Raw genomic sequence first — 17,151 nt, 5'->3', positions numbered from 1 at the left:
AACTGCCTCACTTTGGAGATGAGTAGACCCAAAGAGCTTAAAATAATCTGCCTATGGTCACAGAGCTAGTAAGTGTGTAAGACAGAGGACTGAAACCAGGTTTTTCTGACTCAAAGTCCAGTGCTCTATTCACTAAACTTCTATTGAAAGTCTTTTGTCATTTTTTTCTCTAGCAAATAGCAGACTGCCTTGAGCATTCTGGGTTGCTGCTACTTGCTAATTGATGATAATGATGATGATGATTAATAATAATGGCAATAGCAGATTGTGTTTTCAGTGTTTAAATGCTAAAAAGGCAAAGAAAATATCCAATTATTTATGAGAAGGGGCTTCTCATACTTACAGCTTCCTAACATTGGTAACCTTGGGCACATCCAAAGATGAGAATGATTAATAGGAACCTCAGCTTCTATTATTCCTTCCACATGTCTATGTGCTTCTGGGCAAGTGGCTCCTACGTTATCAGACTTTGTCTATCTCTGTCTCATCTACAAATGGGAGAAAGACCATTAAAATCACAGAAAGAGAGAAATGCAAAGTTGTAATGAATCTCAAAGACCATCTCCTACAAAATCCAATCTGATACTGGAATCCCAGATTCAACAAGTGGTCACCAACCTTTACTTTGATTTCTTCCTGTGACTGGGGAATTTACTACCTCTCAAAGCAGCCTATTTCAGTCAGTCAGTCAGTCAATCAGCATTTATTAAGTGCCCACTCTGTGCCAGATACTTACTGTGCTAAGTGCTGGGGATGGAAAAGGAGGCAAAAGACAGTTCCTGCCTTCAAGGATCTCACTGTATAATGGGGAAGACATCAAGCAAACAAATACATACAAACAACCTGTATATAGGATAAATAGGACATAAGTCACAGAGGGAAAGCACTAGAATCAAGAGGGGCTGGAAAAGGCTTAACATATAAAAATGGAATTCAAATTACCTATCCCCAAACCCTTTCTTCTCTAAACTTCCCTATATATGTTGAGAGCATCAAGAGAAATGGGATTTTAGGAAGTGAAATTTTAGCTGTAACTTGAAGGAAGCCAGGAGGTGGAACACTCCAGAGTTGGGAAGCAGAGGGCTGGGTGGGGAAGGAGCAGAGATGGATGGTTTGTGTGAGGAATAAAAAGGAAGCCAGAGTCACATGATCAAAGAATATGGGCAGGGAGTAAGATGTAAGAAGATCGGAAGTGATGAGCATGGGATCTGGACCTCAAAAAGGAAAAACCTTGGACTAGCCCACACGGCCCAATCTCTGGTGTTTGCCTGAGGCTATAATCCCATCCACTGGCCTTTCCTGGTGGCAACGCCCAATCTCCCAATTCAGTTACCCTAAACCTAGCCTAGCCCTCCATTGTTTTACCTCCCTATGGCCCCCCGACCACTTCCTACCATTAATCTCCATTCTCCCTTGGCCACGCGGTCCAGGTCCCAGGCATTCTGTTCACCCCAACTTACTGGCCACTCACATCCAGATCTTCTTTAGACCCCCTCCTTCAGACACCCCAAATTACTTGGCCACTCCAAGATCCCTCCCACAGTCTTTCCATATATAAGGTTCATCTCATTTCCATTAAAATGCTCAGATTCTTAAAATCTAGCCTGCTTGCATTAGCGACACAAATGCTTAGATTCCTTAAGAGTTTGTCCAATCTGATGGATGTTCTAAAAAACCTTGTCTTTGGCTGAAAGAAGACTTGGGTTGAATTCTTTCGGGCAGGACTGGTTTGTGATTTTGGGGTCCCAGCATCCCTAAGCCGCTTAAATCTCAAAGGAGAGTAGGGGAGGGCTAAATTATGAAGGTCTTTGAAAGCCTTTGGCATTTGATCCAGGAGATGTTGCGGTGGGGAGGGGAATTGAGGATGGATTGAAGTTGGGACAGATTTATGGCAGGCAGCCCCACCAGTAGGCTATTATAGCAGTCCAAGCACTGAGGTAATGGGAACCTGTACCAGGGTGACGGCACTGTCAGAGGAGAGGAGGCATATTGGAGAGAAGCTAATATGAAACTGAAAGGCCTTGACAACAGACTGAAGTGGAAGAGGGAGGGGGAAGCAATGAAAGATAGCTTAAAAACAGCTTACATTAAAAAGATTCAGAAGACAACTTCAGTTCCACCCCCAATTGAGGATAATCTCCACTGTTGTCATTTTAAAAAGTTTTTTTTCTTATGGTTATTTTATGGGAACTGCTCGTTAAATCATCCTTTGTTAGTCATTTATTCAGAAAGAACTACTTAAGTTTTTCCAGAGCTGGAAAATCCTAGGGTTGGAAGTGTAAAAAGATCTGGAGTCAGAGGACCCCAAAGATTGAAACTGAGATTCTGGGCTTTCTAGTTGTGTAACAAAAGGCAATTCAATTCAACTAGCATTTATTAAAGAACAGGGCAAGGCTCCAGATGCTAGGAATACAAAGACAAAGGCAACCCTCCAGAACCTCACTCTGTTGGGGGTGGGGGAAGAGAGAATACAATGTTCAAAGATAGGTCAATACAAGGTAATAAAAAGTAATGTGAAGGACAGCACGCTAACAACTGGAGAGAAGAGGAAACACCAGGTGTAGGAGGTGGCACATGGGCTGTGTTTTGAGGGTAGCTAGGCAGGTAAGTAGATGGAATGCTGGGCCTGGACTGAGGAAGATCTGAATTCAAATCCAAGTCCAACCTCCGTGTCTGGGCAAGTGACTTAACCTCTGGTTGCTTTAATCCACTGGAGAATAAAATGAGAAAGTGATTTGGTTTTGGGTTACTGGGAACCCTGAAATGTGAGAGACAGAGACAGAGACAGAGAGAGAGAGAGACAGAGAGAGTTCACACAGATTTACGTTTTCAGGAAAGTAGGAAAGGCTTGTGAAACTAGCAATTTTGAGAAAAGAGAAGGTTTGGAGTAACTGCTGTGTAGAGTGTGAAACTGAGCCAACAAGATAAGATTAAAGACTGTAGTAGTGAAGACCCACTGGTTTTAGTAACTACAAATTTGTAGTAAGTTCAGTCAGAAAGGGCAGATAATTTTCTCTAGCAGCTTGTTGGTAGGAATGGATCATATGGGCAGTCAGGATATTCCCGGGAAGGGGTTTGAAAGTGTGACTATTTAAGAGACAAGGAATTCAAGGGTAAAGAATAGTTTATGACTGAACTGATCAAACACAATAGACTGGACTATGAAAGAAAGGAAGTGAGATCACAGGTGGGATAATGAACTAAAAGAATGTGGAGGGGTTTTAGCATCAGAGTTCATGGTGAGGATGGACAATAGGTTTAGGAATGAGGGAAGAGATCCAAGGACAGGAGATTTTTTTCAGAGAAAAGAATTTCAGTTTTGGACAATGGAAGCAAAAGTTATTGTGCTATGACTGTATGCTGGATTTTGAGTCAGAGGACCTGGGTTGGAATCCTACCTTCATTTACCATTCTGAAAAGTCATTTAACCTCTCTGGACCTCAATTTCCTCATCTGTGAAATGAGGATAGATATGACCCCTACTGTCCCTTTCTACTCTATATCTATAACAATGACCACCCCTACATAGGATTGAGGTGGGGTGAAGGAGCAGACAGATCATGAGTCTGTTGAACTGGAAGGACAGATGTTTAGAAACCTAAACAGAGTAGACAGAGCACTAAGCGTAGAATGGGGAAGACCTGAGTTCAAATCCCGCCTCAGATGCTTACTAACCTTGTGACCCTGGGCAAGTCTCTTAGCCTATGTTTGCCTCAGCTTCCTCATCTGTAAAATGGTTATAATAATAGCACTTACCTCTCAGGTGGTGAGGATCAAATAAGATAATAATTGTAAAGCACTTAGCACAGTGCCTGGCACACAGTAGGCCCTATATAAATGTTAGCTGCTGCTGCTACTACTGAGATAACAATTGAAAAGCAAATAGCACATATATCAGGGGAAAAAAATAGCGAGAAGCGAATAGTGCCTGGTACACAGCAGGCGCTATATAAATATAAAATAAATGTCATATATATTTTAAAAGTTAGCCACTACTACCACTATATGAGATAATAATTGTAAAGCGCTTTGACCATACCTGGAGCATAGCAGGTGCTATATAAATGTTAGCTATTATTATTATTATTACTATTACTAGTAACATAAATGTTGACTTCCCCATGAATGAGGACAAGCATTGGGCTAACACTGTAATCTCTGGGGTTGGACTGCATAGCATTTAGGGTTCCTGCCTGCTCCAAACTGAACAGATCAATGAAATTAAGGCCAAAGAAGTGAGGGCGACTTATTCCACGGTCACATGGAAAGTGAGTGATAGGGCTGGGACTGGACCCCATGTGTCTTGAATAACAGTACCCGGCTCTTTCCATGCGCTACGCTTCCAGACCACCCCTCACCCCCCAAAAGGGGAGAAAACAACAACGGAAAACACTCGTTCCCAACCGTGCCTCCCTCAGTCTTGAAAGATGGCAGTTACTCACTTCCAACGTGCTCTGCCGTAGGGCCCTCGCCACAGGTCCTGAAACGCAGCCCAACTTACTTTGACTAACAAGTCGCTAAGCACGGCCAGCTTTCGCTCTCTCCAGGAAGTACCCAAGCGGAAGTCGCCTGAAACTTACACCCCTTTCCGGAATCCCTCCCGGCAGGCCACGTGTTGCTGCCATGGCAACGGAGGACGCTATTTAAAGCACCCTTGCGGGCGGGAAGGTTGGCCTGGAGAAATCAGAGGGAAGTTCAATGGGCCGTGCGTTCCCTCCTAGGCGTTGGGGGATGGACCAAGAGCTTCCCAGGAATGCTTAGCCTTTTTTTGTGTGCTTTAAGCCTCTTTGGCCATCTGGTGAAGCCTGTGGATTTTTTCTCAGAATTATGTTTTTAAATTCCTAAAATAAAATACGTAGGATGACGAAGGAAACCAATTATACTGAGATACAGTTAACAAAAGAAATTTTTTCCTAAAGATTCACTTAGGAACCCCATACCAAGGAATGAGTTTAGCAGATTATTGCATTTTAGAGCGGGGATGGGGGGGTGGGGTGGGTGGAGAAGCTATCATTATCTTCATCATTATGGACCTACTTTTTGTGAAAGCCTCGGTGCTAGAATTTAGCTGAAAGAACAATCAATGCCTTTAACAATGCATGTTCTAAAGTTTTCCAGTTTCAACATTCTGTGATCTAAGAGCCTTTCCAACTCTGACATTCTTTGTACTAGGGGTCCTTTTAGCGCAAATGATCTAAGATTACATGGAAACCACAAATTAGTCAGTTATGAGAAAGCATGGACAGGAAACAACCCTGGGCTTTTTTCTTTATAGGGATGTAGCCTGAATTTCTTGCTTTTTGCATGTTGGCTTGTTGTACATTGACTGCTTCAGAAATATTCCTGTTGATATTGTCTATTTTTACATCTGGGGTTTTGCAGCATAGCTATGGTATCCGCAATTCAATTTGTAGTACATTTAGACGGTTTATAAAAATGGTAGGAATGGATGAATTAATGAATGGACTCAAGGTTAGTTCAACATTAAGGAAAAGAATAACTGTGACTTGAGATATTCACAGTTCAGTGGCATTAATTGGGTATTTTTTATATTTGTTTATGAAAAGTTTATTTGAAGGCAATATAAAGGTTCCACAAAGGTGTATTGGGGGTGGGAACTCAGAAGTATTTGTTTTTAAATGGGACCGTTATTTAATTGATGTGGAGAGATCCCAAGAACTAGCTCTCCTAATGTGGATTTGCATCTTCTCTGCAATTTATAGTGTTGCCTAGAATGCTGAGAGTTTAAGTGATTTGCTAGAGTTTGCATAGTGGATTCTTTATAGGTTAGAAGTGGAATCTGATCCCAGGTATTTCTGATTGAGGCCAGTTCAAATATTGCCTCAGATGGTTACTGTGTAACCTTTACTTAACCTCTGTTAGCCTCAGTTTTCTCATCTGTAAAATAGTGGTGATAATAATATCTACCTCACAGAGCTGCTGTAAGGATAAATGAGATAATAATATATGTAAAATGTTTTGTAAAGCTTAAAATATTATCATTAACATCATCATCATCATTATTACCACCACCACCACCACCGTTGCACAGCTACAAAAATAAATTGGATCTGGAAAGGACCTTACAGATCATTTTAGCCCAACTCTCTTAGTTTATTAATGGGGAAAATAAGTCCCAGAGAAGCAAAGTCACTTGCCTAGACTCACGTAGCAAGTTCTCAGCTAAGGCAGGACAACAGAATCATAGAACGTCACAGGGACCTTGGAGACCAGATTCTAGTTTAAAACCCTCGTTTTACAGGTGTGGCACAAAAGGGGGTGAAGTGATTTACCCAAATGAGTTAAGTGGCAGGTCTCCTGACTCCCCTAGTCAGTGTTTCTCTCACTACCCGACCATATGTAAACCTGTCCCAAGGGTAGTGGAGAAGATTTAAATGTGTTAGAGGCTCTTTAAAGTTCAGCTCGGGGGCAGGGGTCAAAGAGTGTTGATGTGAAGTGTTCTATGTTCGAAAATAAGTGGAAAGGAAAGTCGGTCTTGTTGGCGTCTTGTTGCTATAGAAATGAGCCATTCCATTCTTTCCAGAGGGGTCGTCTTTCCTACCTTGCCTCTATGAATTACTCTGGAATAGTTTTGGGACAAGGTTGGAGATACTGAAAAGTTTAAACACGTTACTTAAAGCTCCATCCAGTGTTAGAGAAGTGATTTGTGGATTCTCGGACTAGGATGGTTGGGGACAATCCTCCCGAGGGCTGAGTGGCATGAACCAGAGGAGTGGCTCCGGGACCTGCATTAAACCCTAGGGAAGCGGAACTTGAAGGATCTCCCAGGCCCATTTCCCGGGAAATTCTCCAGGGATGGCGGCCTCCGGGGTGGAGGCCCCCGAAGCCCTCCAACCCAAAACCTCCCGATGGAAGAAGAAGAAGCCAGTCTACCGCACGGTCAGCCAAATCTGCCCCCCTCCGAGGCGACCCCTGGCCATAGCCGACCTGCGCCCAGGCATGGAGAATGAGAGGCTGGGGGTCTTAAGGGACTCCATGCTACAGAACCCGCTTATCTTAAAGGTGAGCAGGCTTTAGACAACCCAGGTTCTTGGACTTCTCTCTAGAGAACCCTTCTAGTCTAGAACCCTTCTGGTTCTCCAGTCCTTCACATGTAAGGTTGTAAGGTCTTAAGGTTTACAAAAGTCCTTTCCTTGCAACATCCCTGTGAGGGGTAGTGCAAGCAATATTAACCCTATTTCACAGTTAAGGAAACTAAGGCTAAGAAGGCTAACTTACCCAGAGTTATACACTGGATTTAAAGCCAGGACTGAATAGGTGCTAAGTATGTCTTACAAATATTGCTTTATTCATTCAACAAACAAAAGGAGGGAAGTGTAAAGTACATTACTTAACATAAGGTTAAGCTCTTCAGTTACATTCAACAAACGTTTATTGAGCAGCAACAGGATATTAGCCCTATGCCATATGTGTTTGGTTTTTTGTTAGCAACGTGTACTGGAGTCTGGGTTTGCCTGGCAAGTTAGCAAATACTGTTGATCAATTTCCTCTCACAGTGCATCATATGAAGGGAGTACCAGAATAAAGAAGTATCTGTGATTACTGCAGGACAGGAAACTCCCAGTGTGGAAGCTCCCTTCATTAATAGCAAGTCACAACTCCCTTTGTAGGAATTCCTTAGTAGGCAAATCCTAAGGAGTTACTTAATACACCTAGAAGTTAAGTGATTTGCTCTGTCACAGACAGCTAAGTATGTGTCAGAAGTGAGATTTGAAACCTGGCCTTCTGACTCCACTATATCTATCATGCCAGGCTCTCTCACCCTAAAATAGCACCCTAAAAACATTTCAGGCTGAAAAGCAGGAAACATGAAGTTGACATTGAATTTGCTTTCTGTTGATTATTGGGGCATAAAGTCACAGAACCAATTTAGACTTTAACCACTAGAGAGCAGCATGCTTTTAAGAATGATCAAACTTGACTTACATTTGAAATGCTGGTAAGGAGATACGTTACCTATAGACCCTAAACAGTTTTTCTCTGTACTTGGAGCCTTGGCTCCATTATCCCCATGCTTTAATCACCGGTGCTTACAGACTTATGTAAATTTTGAATGCTAAGCATTGTCTTTATGTTTGGTAAGCACTGAAAGATTATTGTACCGAGAGTCAGAGAACCTGAATTCTAATTGCTATTTTTCCACTAACCATCTATGTAACCTTGATCTTATCGGGGCTGATCTTACTTCATTTTACTGGGCCTCAGTTTTCTCATCTGTAAAATGAGGAGATGGAACTAGACGACCCCTCATTCTGGTCCCCCTACATTGGTCCACCAGTCATAATTATTTTTTAAATAATTTTTTTATTTAATTTAAATTTATTTTATTTAAATTTAAATTTATTTAATTTAAATAAAAATTTTTTTCCCAATTACATGTAAAAAGAGTTTTCAACATTCATTTTTTATAAGATTTTGTGTTCCAAATTTTTCTCCCTCTCTCCCTCCCCAAGACAGCAAGCAATCTGATATAGGTTATACATGTGCAATCATGTTAAACATATTTTAGACATTAGTCATGTTGTGAAAGAGACAGAAAAAAAGGGAAAAATCACAGAAAAAGGTAAAAATAGTATGCTTCAGTCTGCATTCAGACTCCATAATTCTTTCTCTGGATGTGGATCAGTTGTAATTCTTAAATAAGGTATGTCTATGAAGATAGGTGTATATCTATGTTGATCTTAAAGTGAACAAAGTTATCACCATCAGAAGGAGTTTAGAAGGCCAGACTAGTTTTATGATAGAATCGTTTTAAGTATGACCAGGCTTGGCTAACATAGCTTTGCTATGGATCAAGGGGCAGAATCAGACCCATTTAAAAATTACCATTTGGTAAAAGATTACTCCAATAGATGGCCAGTTGCTTTTGTTGCATAAAGCCACTAGTAAATTGAGTATCAATTCCCTCTTTCTCAATATAAAGGGATGAAAATCTTCCCTTGAAGGTCCCTCCAGCTTTAAAGCTGATCCTCTGATCTTCTCTCTGATGCTTTATCATGGAATGGAGGTGGCTCTGGGTTCTTGAAAGCTGTGCCAGTGGATTTCATACTCTTGTAGTTCCTAGTAACCTGGAAAAATATTAATTATAGTCCTGATGACAGATTATATATCCCTGTTCTAGCTAAATTCAGAGAAGTTCATCACCAAAGGTCTGGCCACCAGGTGATGTCTTATTTGGAACAAAGCAACTCATGAAGCTTTCTAGCTAAGGTGCAGAGGGGGTTTTGATTTGTACCCATGAAAGACGTACCCATACTGTATCTGAAATACTGAAGCAAAGGCTGTTTGTAATTAATCATCAGGTTAGAGGTACTTGGAAGTTACATATGTGTGGGTGTATATATGTATATGTATATGTATATGTATATATGTGTATGTATGTGTCTATATCTATAAATATATACATATATTTTAAATTTAAAAAACTGACTAAATATAGAATTAAAGTTTTTGCCCTTTGGATGGCACCAACTTAATGACTTCTATCACAGACCAAAAGCTTCATTCCCAATCTCCAAACTAGGGTTGGGGGATGAGGAAAAGAAAAGGAAGGGAAAGAGAATTTCTGGCTCATTGGTATTTCTGTCCACCATACTCTATGGAAGAGAATTTTCTTACTAGAGCATAAATACTTCCACCAGAGTACTCTTCCAATGTCTTTATGGAGGTGACCCTAGATTTTTAAAAGCTAAGTCCATGGGCCATAAGCTCTCTGGCAGGGCCTGGAAAAAATTCCAGGAGGGGTCCAGGGATGTCTGTTATTTGAGGATCAGCTTCCTATTGGTTCAGAAAGGCTCATCTCTGTAGAATGATAAACTTTTCAGCCTTCAAAACTCCCAAAGACTATCTACCAGAAAATGCAGAAAAATTTCAATTGGGTAGGTAGGAGGGAAGGCAGTGGGCCTTCTTGAAAGACTGAATTAAAAAGAGGCAATGTGGCAAAGTTAGGAAGATTTGGGTTCAGATCTCCGACACATGCTGGCTGTATAACCATGGAATTCACTTAACATTAGTTTACTCTGCAGCTCTCTAACAGGGGTGGGGAATCTGCATAAGACATGAATTCTCAAACTTTTTGGTCTCAGAATTGCAGTACACTCTTAAAAATTATTGAGGATCCCCCAAAGAGCTATTGACATTTACCTTATTAGAAATGAAAACATCCTACTATTATTATGAGAATAGTTTTGACCTTATGGACCCTCTGAAAAGGTCTTAGAGATACCAGACAGAACCACAGCTTTAAGACCTGGAGTTGCAATTCTGCATGATAGAAGGAGTTTCCTGGTCTAAGCTTTTTTTTTTTTTTTTTTTTTTAATATGTACAAGTACTGAAGTAGAGAAATGAAAAGGGAAGGATTGTTTGCCTTGGTCAAAGTCAAACCTGTCTTGGGAGTTTCATGTATTCAGGCTGACTGTTCATAATTGAATCAACAAATTTTCATTTTTGTCCTAATGGGGGCAGCATCTCCCTTTTCATTCTTCTCCAAAATTCCTGTGTTGCAGTGACCACATAGTCTAATGGTGCCTTTCTATGATACTAATTAAGGGATTGTCAACATTTCTCTCTTTATTTCCTCTTATGAGATTTTGTACTTTGGCTCAAAAGAGGAAAATAGAATCAGAGAATTTGGGAGCTGGAAGAACACCAGAGACCACTAATCCAGAGTCTTCATTTCATAAAGGAGGAAATTGAGGCCCAGAACTCTTTAAGCAGCTTGCCCAAGGCCACACAGCTGATTAGTGGCAGAGCCACCAGAGCTTTATGGTTTAAAAAACAACAACAACAAAAAAAAAACAACAAGAAATTAAAACTGAAAGTCAATTCAAAGGTGTTTTTTCTTTCAAAATTAAATCGTCAGATTTAGGGATTTTTGTTTTTCTTAATTGAAATGTCACAATTCACTGTCATTTTCTTTAGTTTGGCATATTTAGTAACATGAAACTAGATAGTCATATTTTGTCTTTGTATCTCTTCCTTTGGGATGAGGCAGATAGTCTACGCTCTTTGGCTTGGCTTTCTCTTGCAAACAGTGTTGGAACCCCTAAATGTGGTTTGTTTATGCACATTGGAATTTGGAAACAGGTACATGTTGGAATGGTATGAGGCCCTCAAATACTATCACTTATTTAGGAGAATATGTTGATTTGGTTGGTTGATTGATTGTTTCTCCTTAAAAAAGGGCTCATTTTTTCATTTAGAATGTTAGAGCACTGATGGAATAAATCTAACATTGCTAGTAAATGCCCAGGGAATTTAGCAAGATGCACATTAATAACTTGCCAGTTATTAAAGGCTGTTTCTACAGGAGTCAGTGAAAAGTAGATTAAAAGAAAAATTGGGGCAACCAACCATTAAGTAATTAACTGTCTACATGATATCAAACTACAATTTGTTTATTTTGCTGAAATGACTGAGTCACAGAATTTTGGACTTGCAAGGGACCTCACTGGCCATTTAGCTGTATCAACTGGGTGTTTCACAGAACTGGGAATGGTTAAAATTTATTTAGCAAACATTTATTAGGCACTTTCTATGTACAAAACATTGTGTTTGGCCCTGTAGATGCAAAGATAAAATCAAAACAGTCTCTACCCATAAGAAGCTTACATTTCAGTGGGGTAGTAGTAGGAGAGTACAGAGATAAATATATACATGGTAATTTGAGGAGGGAAGATGGAGATGGGGTGGAAATCAAGGAAGTTTTGGCTTAAGAGGTAATACCTAATGTAAGCCTTTTCCAAGATATAGTGCTAATTAAGCAGTGGTTGTTATTTATTTTGTTGCTTAGGCTTTATACAATACCTACTTCTAAAAAAGATTTAAGGAAGCTTAAAAAATTAAGATATATAAAATAGATAATTAAATTTTAGAAGACAAAAATCTGTTAAACGATACCCTGCATTCTTGGGATAAAGTTAAGTAAATATTCCCTTTTTTTAGAAAAGGCTTCTACCACATTTTATGAAGTGGTGCACAAGGCTACTTTCACTTCATTTGTGACCCTCTGTAGAGAACAGAATTAAATAGAGAAAAAGCTGGGCTCTAAGTGCACAATTCCCAGTTTCCCAGAATTCAGTGACTCAACATAGAACCTGGTTACAGTCCCCTTCAACACTCCTTCAGAGAACTCATCAGTAATGCAACCTTCCTGCCACTAGAGCTCAGATGATATCCTGTCAATACAATTATGGGGAGAGACTTCTTGGTTAGCTCTGAGAGATCCTAGCTTCAGTTATTCTGGAGATGTAACAGTCTATGTATAGATGTGGGATTTATTGAATACAGCATCTTTAGAAAGTGCATATGATCACGAACCAGATTTTTTCATAATTTATTACTGCTTCTGTTTTTCAGTGGGGTTTATGTCACAGTTATGTAGTGTTGCATTTATGAAACAGAACCATAGAAACAAATGAGAAAATGTATATAAAGTGCTATGCAAACCTTAGAGCACTATATGAATGTGAGCTGATGTTATGATTGTAATTACTATAGAACCATTGAATGTCAAAACTGGAGAGGGACCTTAGAGATCAAGATCTAGTCTAACCCCCTCATTTTGCAGATGGGAGTACTGAGGCCCATGGTGGTGATATAACCTTCCTAATATATCTCATAGCAAGTAAGTAACAAAGCTGAGGTTAGACCCTAGGTATCTTGGCCCCTAGTCCTAAATCCGTGGTCTTCTGGATGCAATAAAAATCAATAAATTAATTAAATAAGTCAGATTGTCCACATCATTGAAGTAATTTATATGGTGCTAGTCAGAACAGGTATTCAATTCAATTTATTAACCATCTACTATGTACCAGGTACTGTGCTAAGTGCTGGTGATGTAAAAAGAGGTAAAAGATAGTGCCTACCCTCAACAAACTTACAATTTAATATTCACTGAATACTTTCTGAATGAATCGTATCCAAATGTCATTTTGCTCTACTTTTGCTTCAGGTAACTGTGATTTTGTCAGTGTGGATACTCCCTCCTCTAGTATAGACTACAACTCCTCTTCGACTTAGTAGATGGTGTTTCAGAACTGCCATGACTAAAAGAATCGGGACCAAATGAGGTAGGCAGCTAGAAGCTACAGTGAATAGAGCGCTGGTCCTGGAAACAAAAAGACCTGAGTTCAAATCTAGCCTCAGACACTGACTAGTTGTGTGACTCTGGACAAGTCATTTAATCTCTGTTTACCTCAGTTCACTCAATTGAAAAAAGAAAATAATAATAGCACTTACCTTCTAGGGTTTTTGTGAGAATGAAATGAGATAATATTTGTAAGTTGCTTGGCATATTGTAGGCATTTAATAAATGCTTATATCCTTATCCCTTTTCCCTATGACCAATTTGGTGATTAACATCTCTCCAAACTTAGTTAGGCTGGTCTATTACTATTACTACAATCTATTACTAGGGCCATATTTGAAGACTTTCCAACTTGGTGGGAGTTGCCAGGATTTGTGCTCCGCTGAATGGCCTTCAAGAACCTAGGTCACTCACCTTGATGCCATAAAGAGGCAACAGAGTAGAACTTATCTTTCATTATAAATTGAGAACCACCTACTTTTTAAGATTCATGTGTTGAGTCAACCAACAGCCATACCAATTTTGTGCTTAGGAAGATAACACGGAGCTTACAATTTAGTTGGCAAAATGAGATGCACAGATAACACACATGAAATGTTAACAAACAATAAATGAGATATTGTGAGAAATCATGGTTAAATACCAAAGAGTGGCACATTTTGTAGGATCTTTAAGTCTAAAGGAGAGAGAGATCATTCTGATTGGAATAGTCATAGAAGGCTTCCTGGAGGAGTGGGATTTGAATTGGTCCTTAAAGGATGTGTAGATAAGATTTAGAAAAACAGAGAAGAATGGATTCAACCTTAGCATTATACAGAAGCAAATACTTCTGAGGTATATAATCAATAGTGAATCTTTATCATAACTTCAGTTCTGCTTGATGAAAATTAGCTTTGCTATTATATACCCTTATAGTCAACAGAAAGTATTTATTCAGGGCCTTCAAGATGATACCACAGTGATGGGTGCTCTATTGAGACATAGGCATATCTTTCTTGGAGTTTTTAATCTAAAATAAACACCAGCAGGAAAATACAAATGTATAAAAAGACATTCAATCTGCAACAAATATCCAAAAAACATGTCAAGCTCAGTGAATGAAATACTTACATTATGCATGAACGTAGTGGGAAAATATATTACTCTCATCCTGTCTTCAAAAACACCACTATCAAAGGATATGAACAAAGAGTTTTCAAAAGAAGTGCAAACTATCAACAACTCTATGAAAAATGTTCCAAGTCACTAATAATAAGAGAAATGCAAATTAAAATTACTCTGAAGGTTCACCTTGTACCCATCAAAATGACAAGGCAATAAAAAATGGAAGCAATGTTGGAAGGGCTGTGGAAAGAAAGGGACACTGATACAGTGTTGGTAAAGCTGTCATTTGATCCAACTGTTCTGGAAAACAATTTGGAATTATTCTAGAAAATTCTGTTCATACTCCTTCATCCAGTGAAGGAGGCTAAAGACAAAAAGCAAGGTCCTATATGTACCAAAATATTCATAGGAGCATTTTTTGGGGTAATAATAAAAAAATTGGAAACATGGTAGACAGTTGATTGAGGAATGGCTGATCAAATTATAGTACCTGAATATAATGGAATGCTATTATGCCCTAAGACATGGTGAACATGAAATAATTCAGGGAATCATAGAAAGCTTGTATCAGCTAATGAAGACTGAAGTAAGTAGAATGCAGAAAACACGACTGCAATAATATAAACAAACATAACACAAAGTATGCCCAACTTGTGGAACAGTGGAAAGACTGCTGGATTTGGAATGTGAGGACTTGGGTTCATATCCCAAGTTGACTAGTTACTACCTGTGTGACCAAGGACAAGTCAATAATAAATTTTTATGGAAACATAGGCCTATCTTTCTTGGAGTTTCAGTCTAAAACAAACACCAACAGGAAAATACAAATGTATGAAAAGACATTCAGTCTCTGTAGGCTTCTATGTGCCTTGGTTCCTCATCTGTAAAATAAGGAGGTTGCTTTAGACAATCTCTAAGGTCTTGTCCAACTCTAAGTGTTTGATTACAGTGACAAATCTTGGTGCTCGAGAACAGTTGTTGACACACACTTTCTTTCTCTAATTGAGTACCCATTATTTGCCCAGTGATGTATTGCAAAGAAATCTGACATAACCCTATTGGAAATTATAATTTAGTTGTTGAGAGAAAGCTTGCAGATCCCCTTCTCAGGTAGAGAGGAAAGGGGAGTGACCCCAGGAGTGGAATGTTATTTAAGCTGCCAGTGAGATTGTTTCATTTGTTTTTGCTTGACGGTTTTAAATGGTTACAGAAGAGAGTTTAAGGAGGGGTTTTATGTCAGGAAATGACTATAATATGGAAATAAAAGATATCAATAGAACTTAAAAGTAAATAAAGAAATAAAACATAAATTTTGATGAAAATAGCAGAAGGAAGGAGAGAAAAACATGGTCACCAACAAACTTCATCAGATTCCTCAAACATTGTTGCTTTCAGTGTCTAATTCACCAAGGGGGAAAAGGAAACTTAACAGGGTGAATGAAAGGAAGAATTGGTAGAGAAATGGGGCAAGGAAAGCAAGGGAAGAGAATATACCCAGGAAAGGGTGGTCAATAGGGCTGAAAGTTGCTTAACGGTGTACTTATTAACTCTGGTTGGCAAAAAACCAAAAACTGTCAGTCTCAGCCCTAATGTTGCATTTGTTTAGATATCACAAATAGGAAGTTGGCAAAGTTCCTATTTGGTAGATTGGAAACCTCCCATCCATTATTTCCTCCCTCTCCTCTTTCCTTCCACTCTTCTGCCTTCCTTTTTTGGCATATAGTAGGTGCTTAAGTGCTTGTTGATTGATTGATTAATTTGTACTTCCCTATTCAGCTAACATTTAAGAGCTTATTATGTGCAGGTCATTGTGCTAAGGATACAGAAGTGATAAAAATTATACTCCTAGTCCTCAAGGAACATGAATGAATGAATGAATGAATGAATGAATGAATGAATGAAGGCATTTATTAAGCACCTTACTATGTGCCAGGCACTATGCTAAGAGGGAATTTTTCCTTCTCTTCCCTTCCCTTCTCTTCCATTCCCTTCAGGAAGACAAATTTTTCCTATTTTTTTTTAACCAGTTCTATAGGTATATGTGTTTATGTGTCTATATATGCCCATACATATTAAATATGGGTGTTTAAACCCATAGGACCTGGATATATTCCTAATGATGTTTTGCATCACTGTCCATAATTAGTTAAGCTGTCATTGTCATCATCTCTTTCCCTTACAACTTAAGTTACTACTAAGCTAAAAAAATAAGCATTTGGCAAATAGACTTGTATTTCACCCATAGCCCAAAGGCTCGGAAAACCCCAAGGAAAAGATAGACAAATAGGACATAGTGCATTTTAATAGTATCTATATCCTCCACTTGTTAACCATCTCCCAGATCCTTCCCTTAGAGATGAAGACTAAATTCCACAGCTGTTTTGAGTCACCCCTCATTGCTTTTAAAATCAATTTATTTCCCATTTATGATATGGCTTACACAAGTTTGCCAGAATTTATATAAGGTTTGTCCTCTCCAGCCACTCGTGCTGTAGCTTTTTAAAAATGTGTTTCTAGAAACCCATACGACACAGTTCAATAATTCATTAGCTAAATAAATGAATGTGGGCCTGGCTTGTTGAGTAATCACTAGATTGGCATGCAAGTGTTGTTTCACCAGCCCACCAACTTCCAACGGTTTTTTCTCAGCATGAACTAATCTAAGATTTAAAACATAAATTATTTGGTACACTAGAAATTAAACTCCCAGTGGGCTCTATCACCAGCCTAGATCTTATACTGACATTGTAGAGATAAATACAGCATTTCAGAGAAGTAAATAAATGCTCTTTACAAAGGAAACAGCTGTATTTCCTTATTTTCCACCCAATAATTTAAAGGCACATCAGGGTTCAGTCTTGAAATTGACTAACATGGGTCAGTGAACAGAGAGGTCAACATTAGCACAGTGAATAGAGAATTGTTTGGCAAAAAGGAT

General features: G+C 39.1%; 2 protein-coding genes across 4 annotated transcripts in view; one reads left to right on the top strand and one right to left on the bottom strand.

Moving 5' to 3' along the window:
* The window catches only part of TTF1 (transcription termination factor 1), a 33,150-nt gene extending 28,618 nt beyond the window's left edge, over window positions 1-4,532 (bottom strand). For 2 of the 3 annotated variants that reach the window (XR_003569782.1, XM_027869756.1), the window contains exons 1-2: window positions 4,443-4,532; window positions 344-488 (exon numbers count right to left, since the gene is read on the bottom strand). The gene's annotated coding sequence lies outside the window, so the exon portion shown is untranslated. The remainder of the gene's footprint in view (window positions 1-343; window positions 489-4,442) is intronic. The other variant, XM_027869757.1, reaches the window with a different exon arrangement.
* A 2,239-nt stretch (window positions 4,533-6,771) lies between these two features.
* CFAP77 (cilia and flagella associated protein 77) overlaps window positions 6,772-17,151 on the top strand; it is a 176,400-nt gene continuing 166,020 nt past the window's right edge. The window contains exon 1 of the mRNA XM_027869616.1: window positions 6,772-7,023. Within this exon, the coding sequence (XP_027725417.1) occupies window positions 6,817-7,023 (207 nt within the window). The 5' untranslated portion in view covers window positions 6,772-6,816. The remainder of the gene's footprint in view (window positions 7,024-17,151) is intronic.

The sequence above is a fragment of the Vombatus ursinus genome, unplaced genomic scaffold, assembly GCF_900497805.2.
Source record: "Vombatus ursinus unplaced genomic scaffold, bare-nosed wombat genome assembly UNPS02014793.1, whole genome shotgun sequence".
NCBI lineage: Eukaryota > Metazoa > Chordata > Mammalia > Diprotodontia > Vombatidae > Vombatus > Vombatus ursinus.
This window is presented reverse-complemented; position numbering and strand designations above follow the sequence as displayed.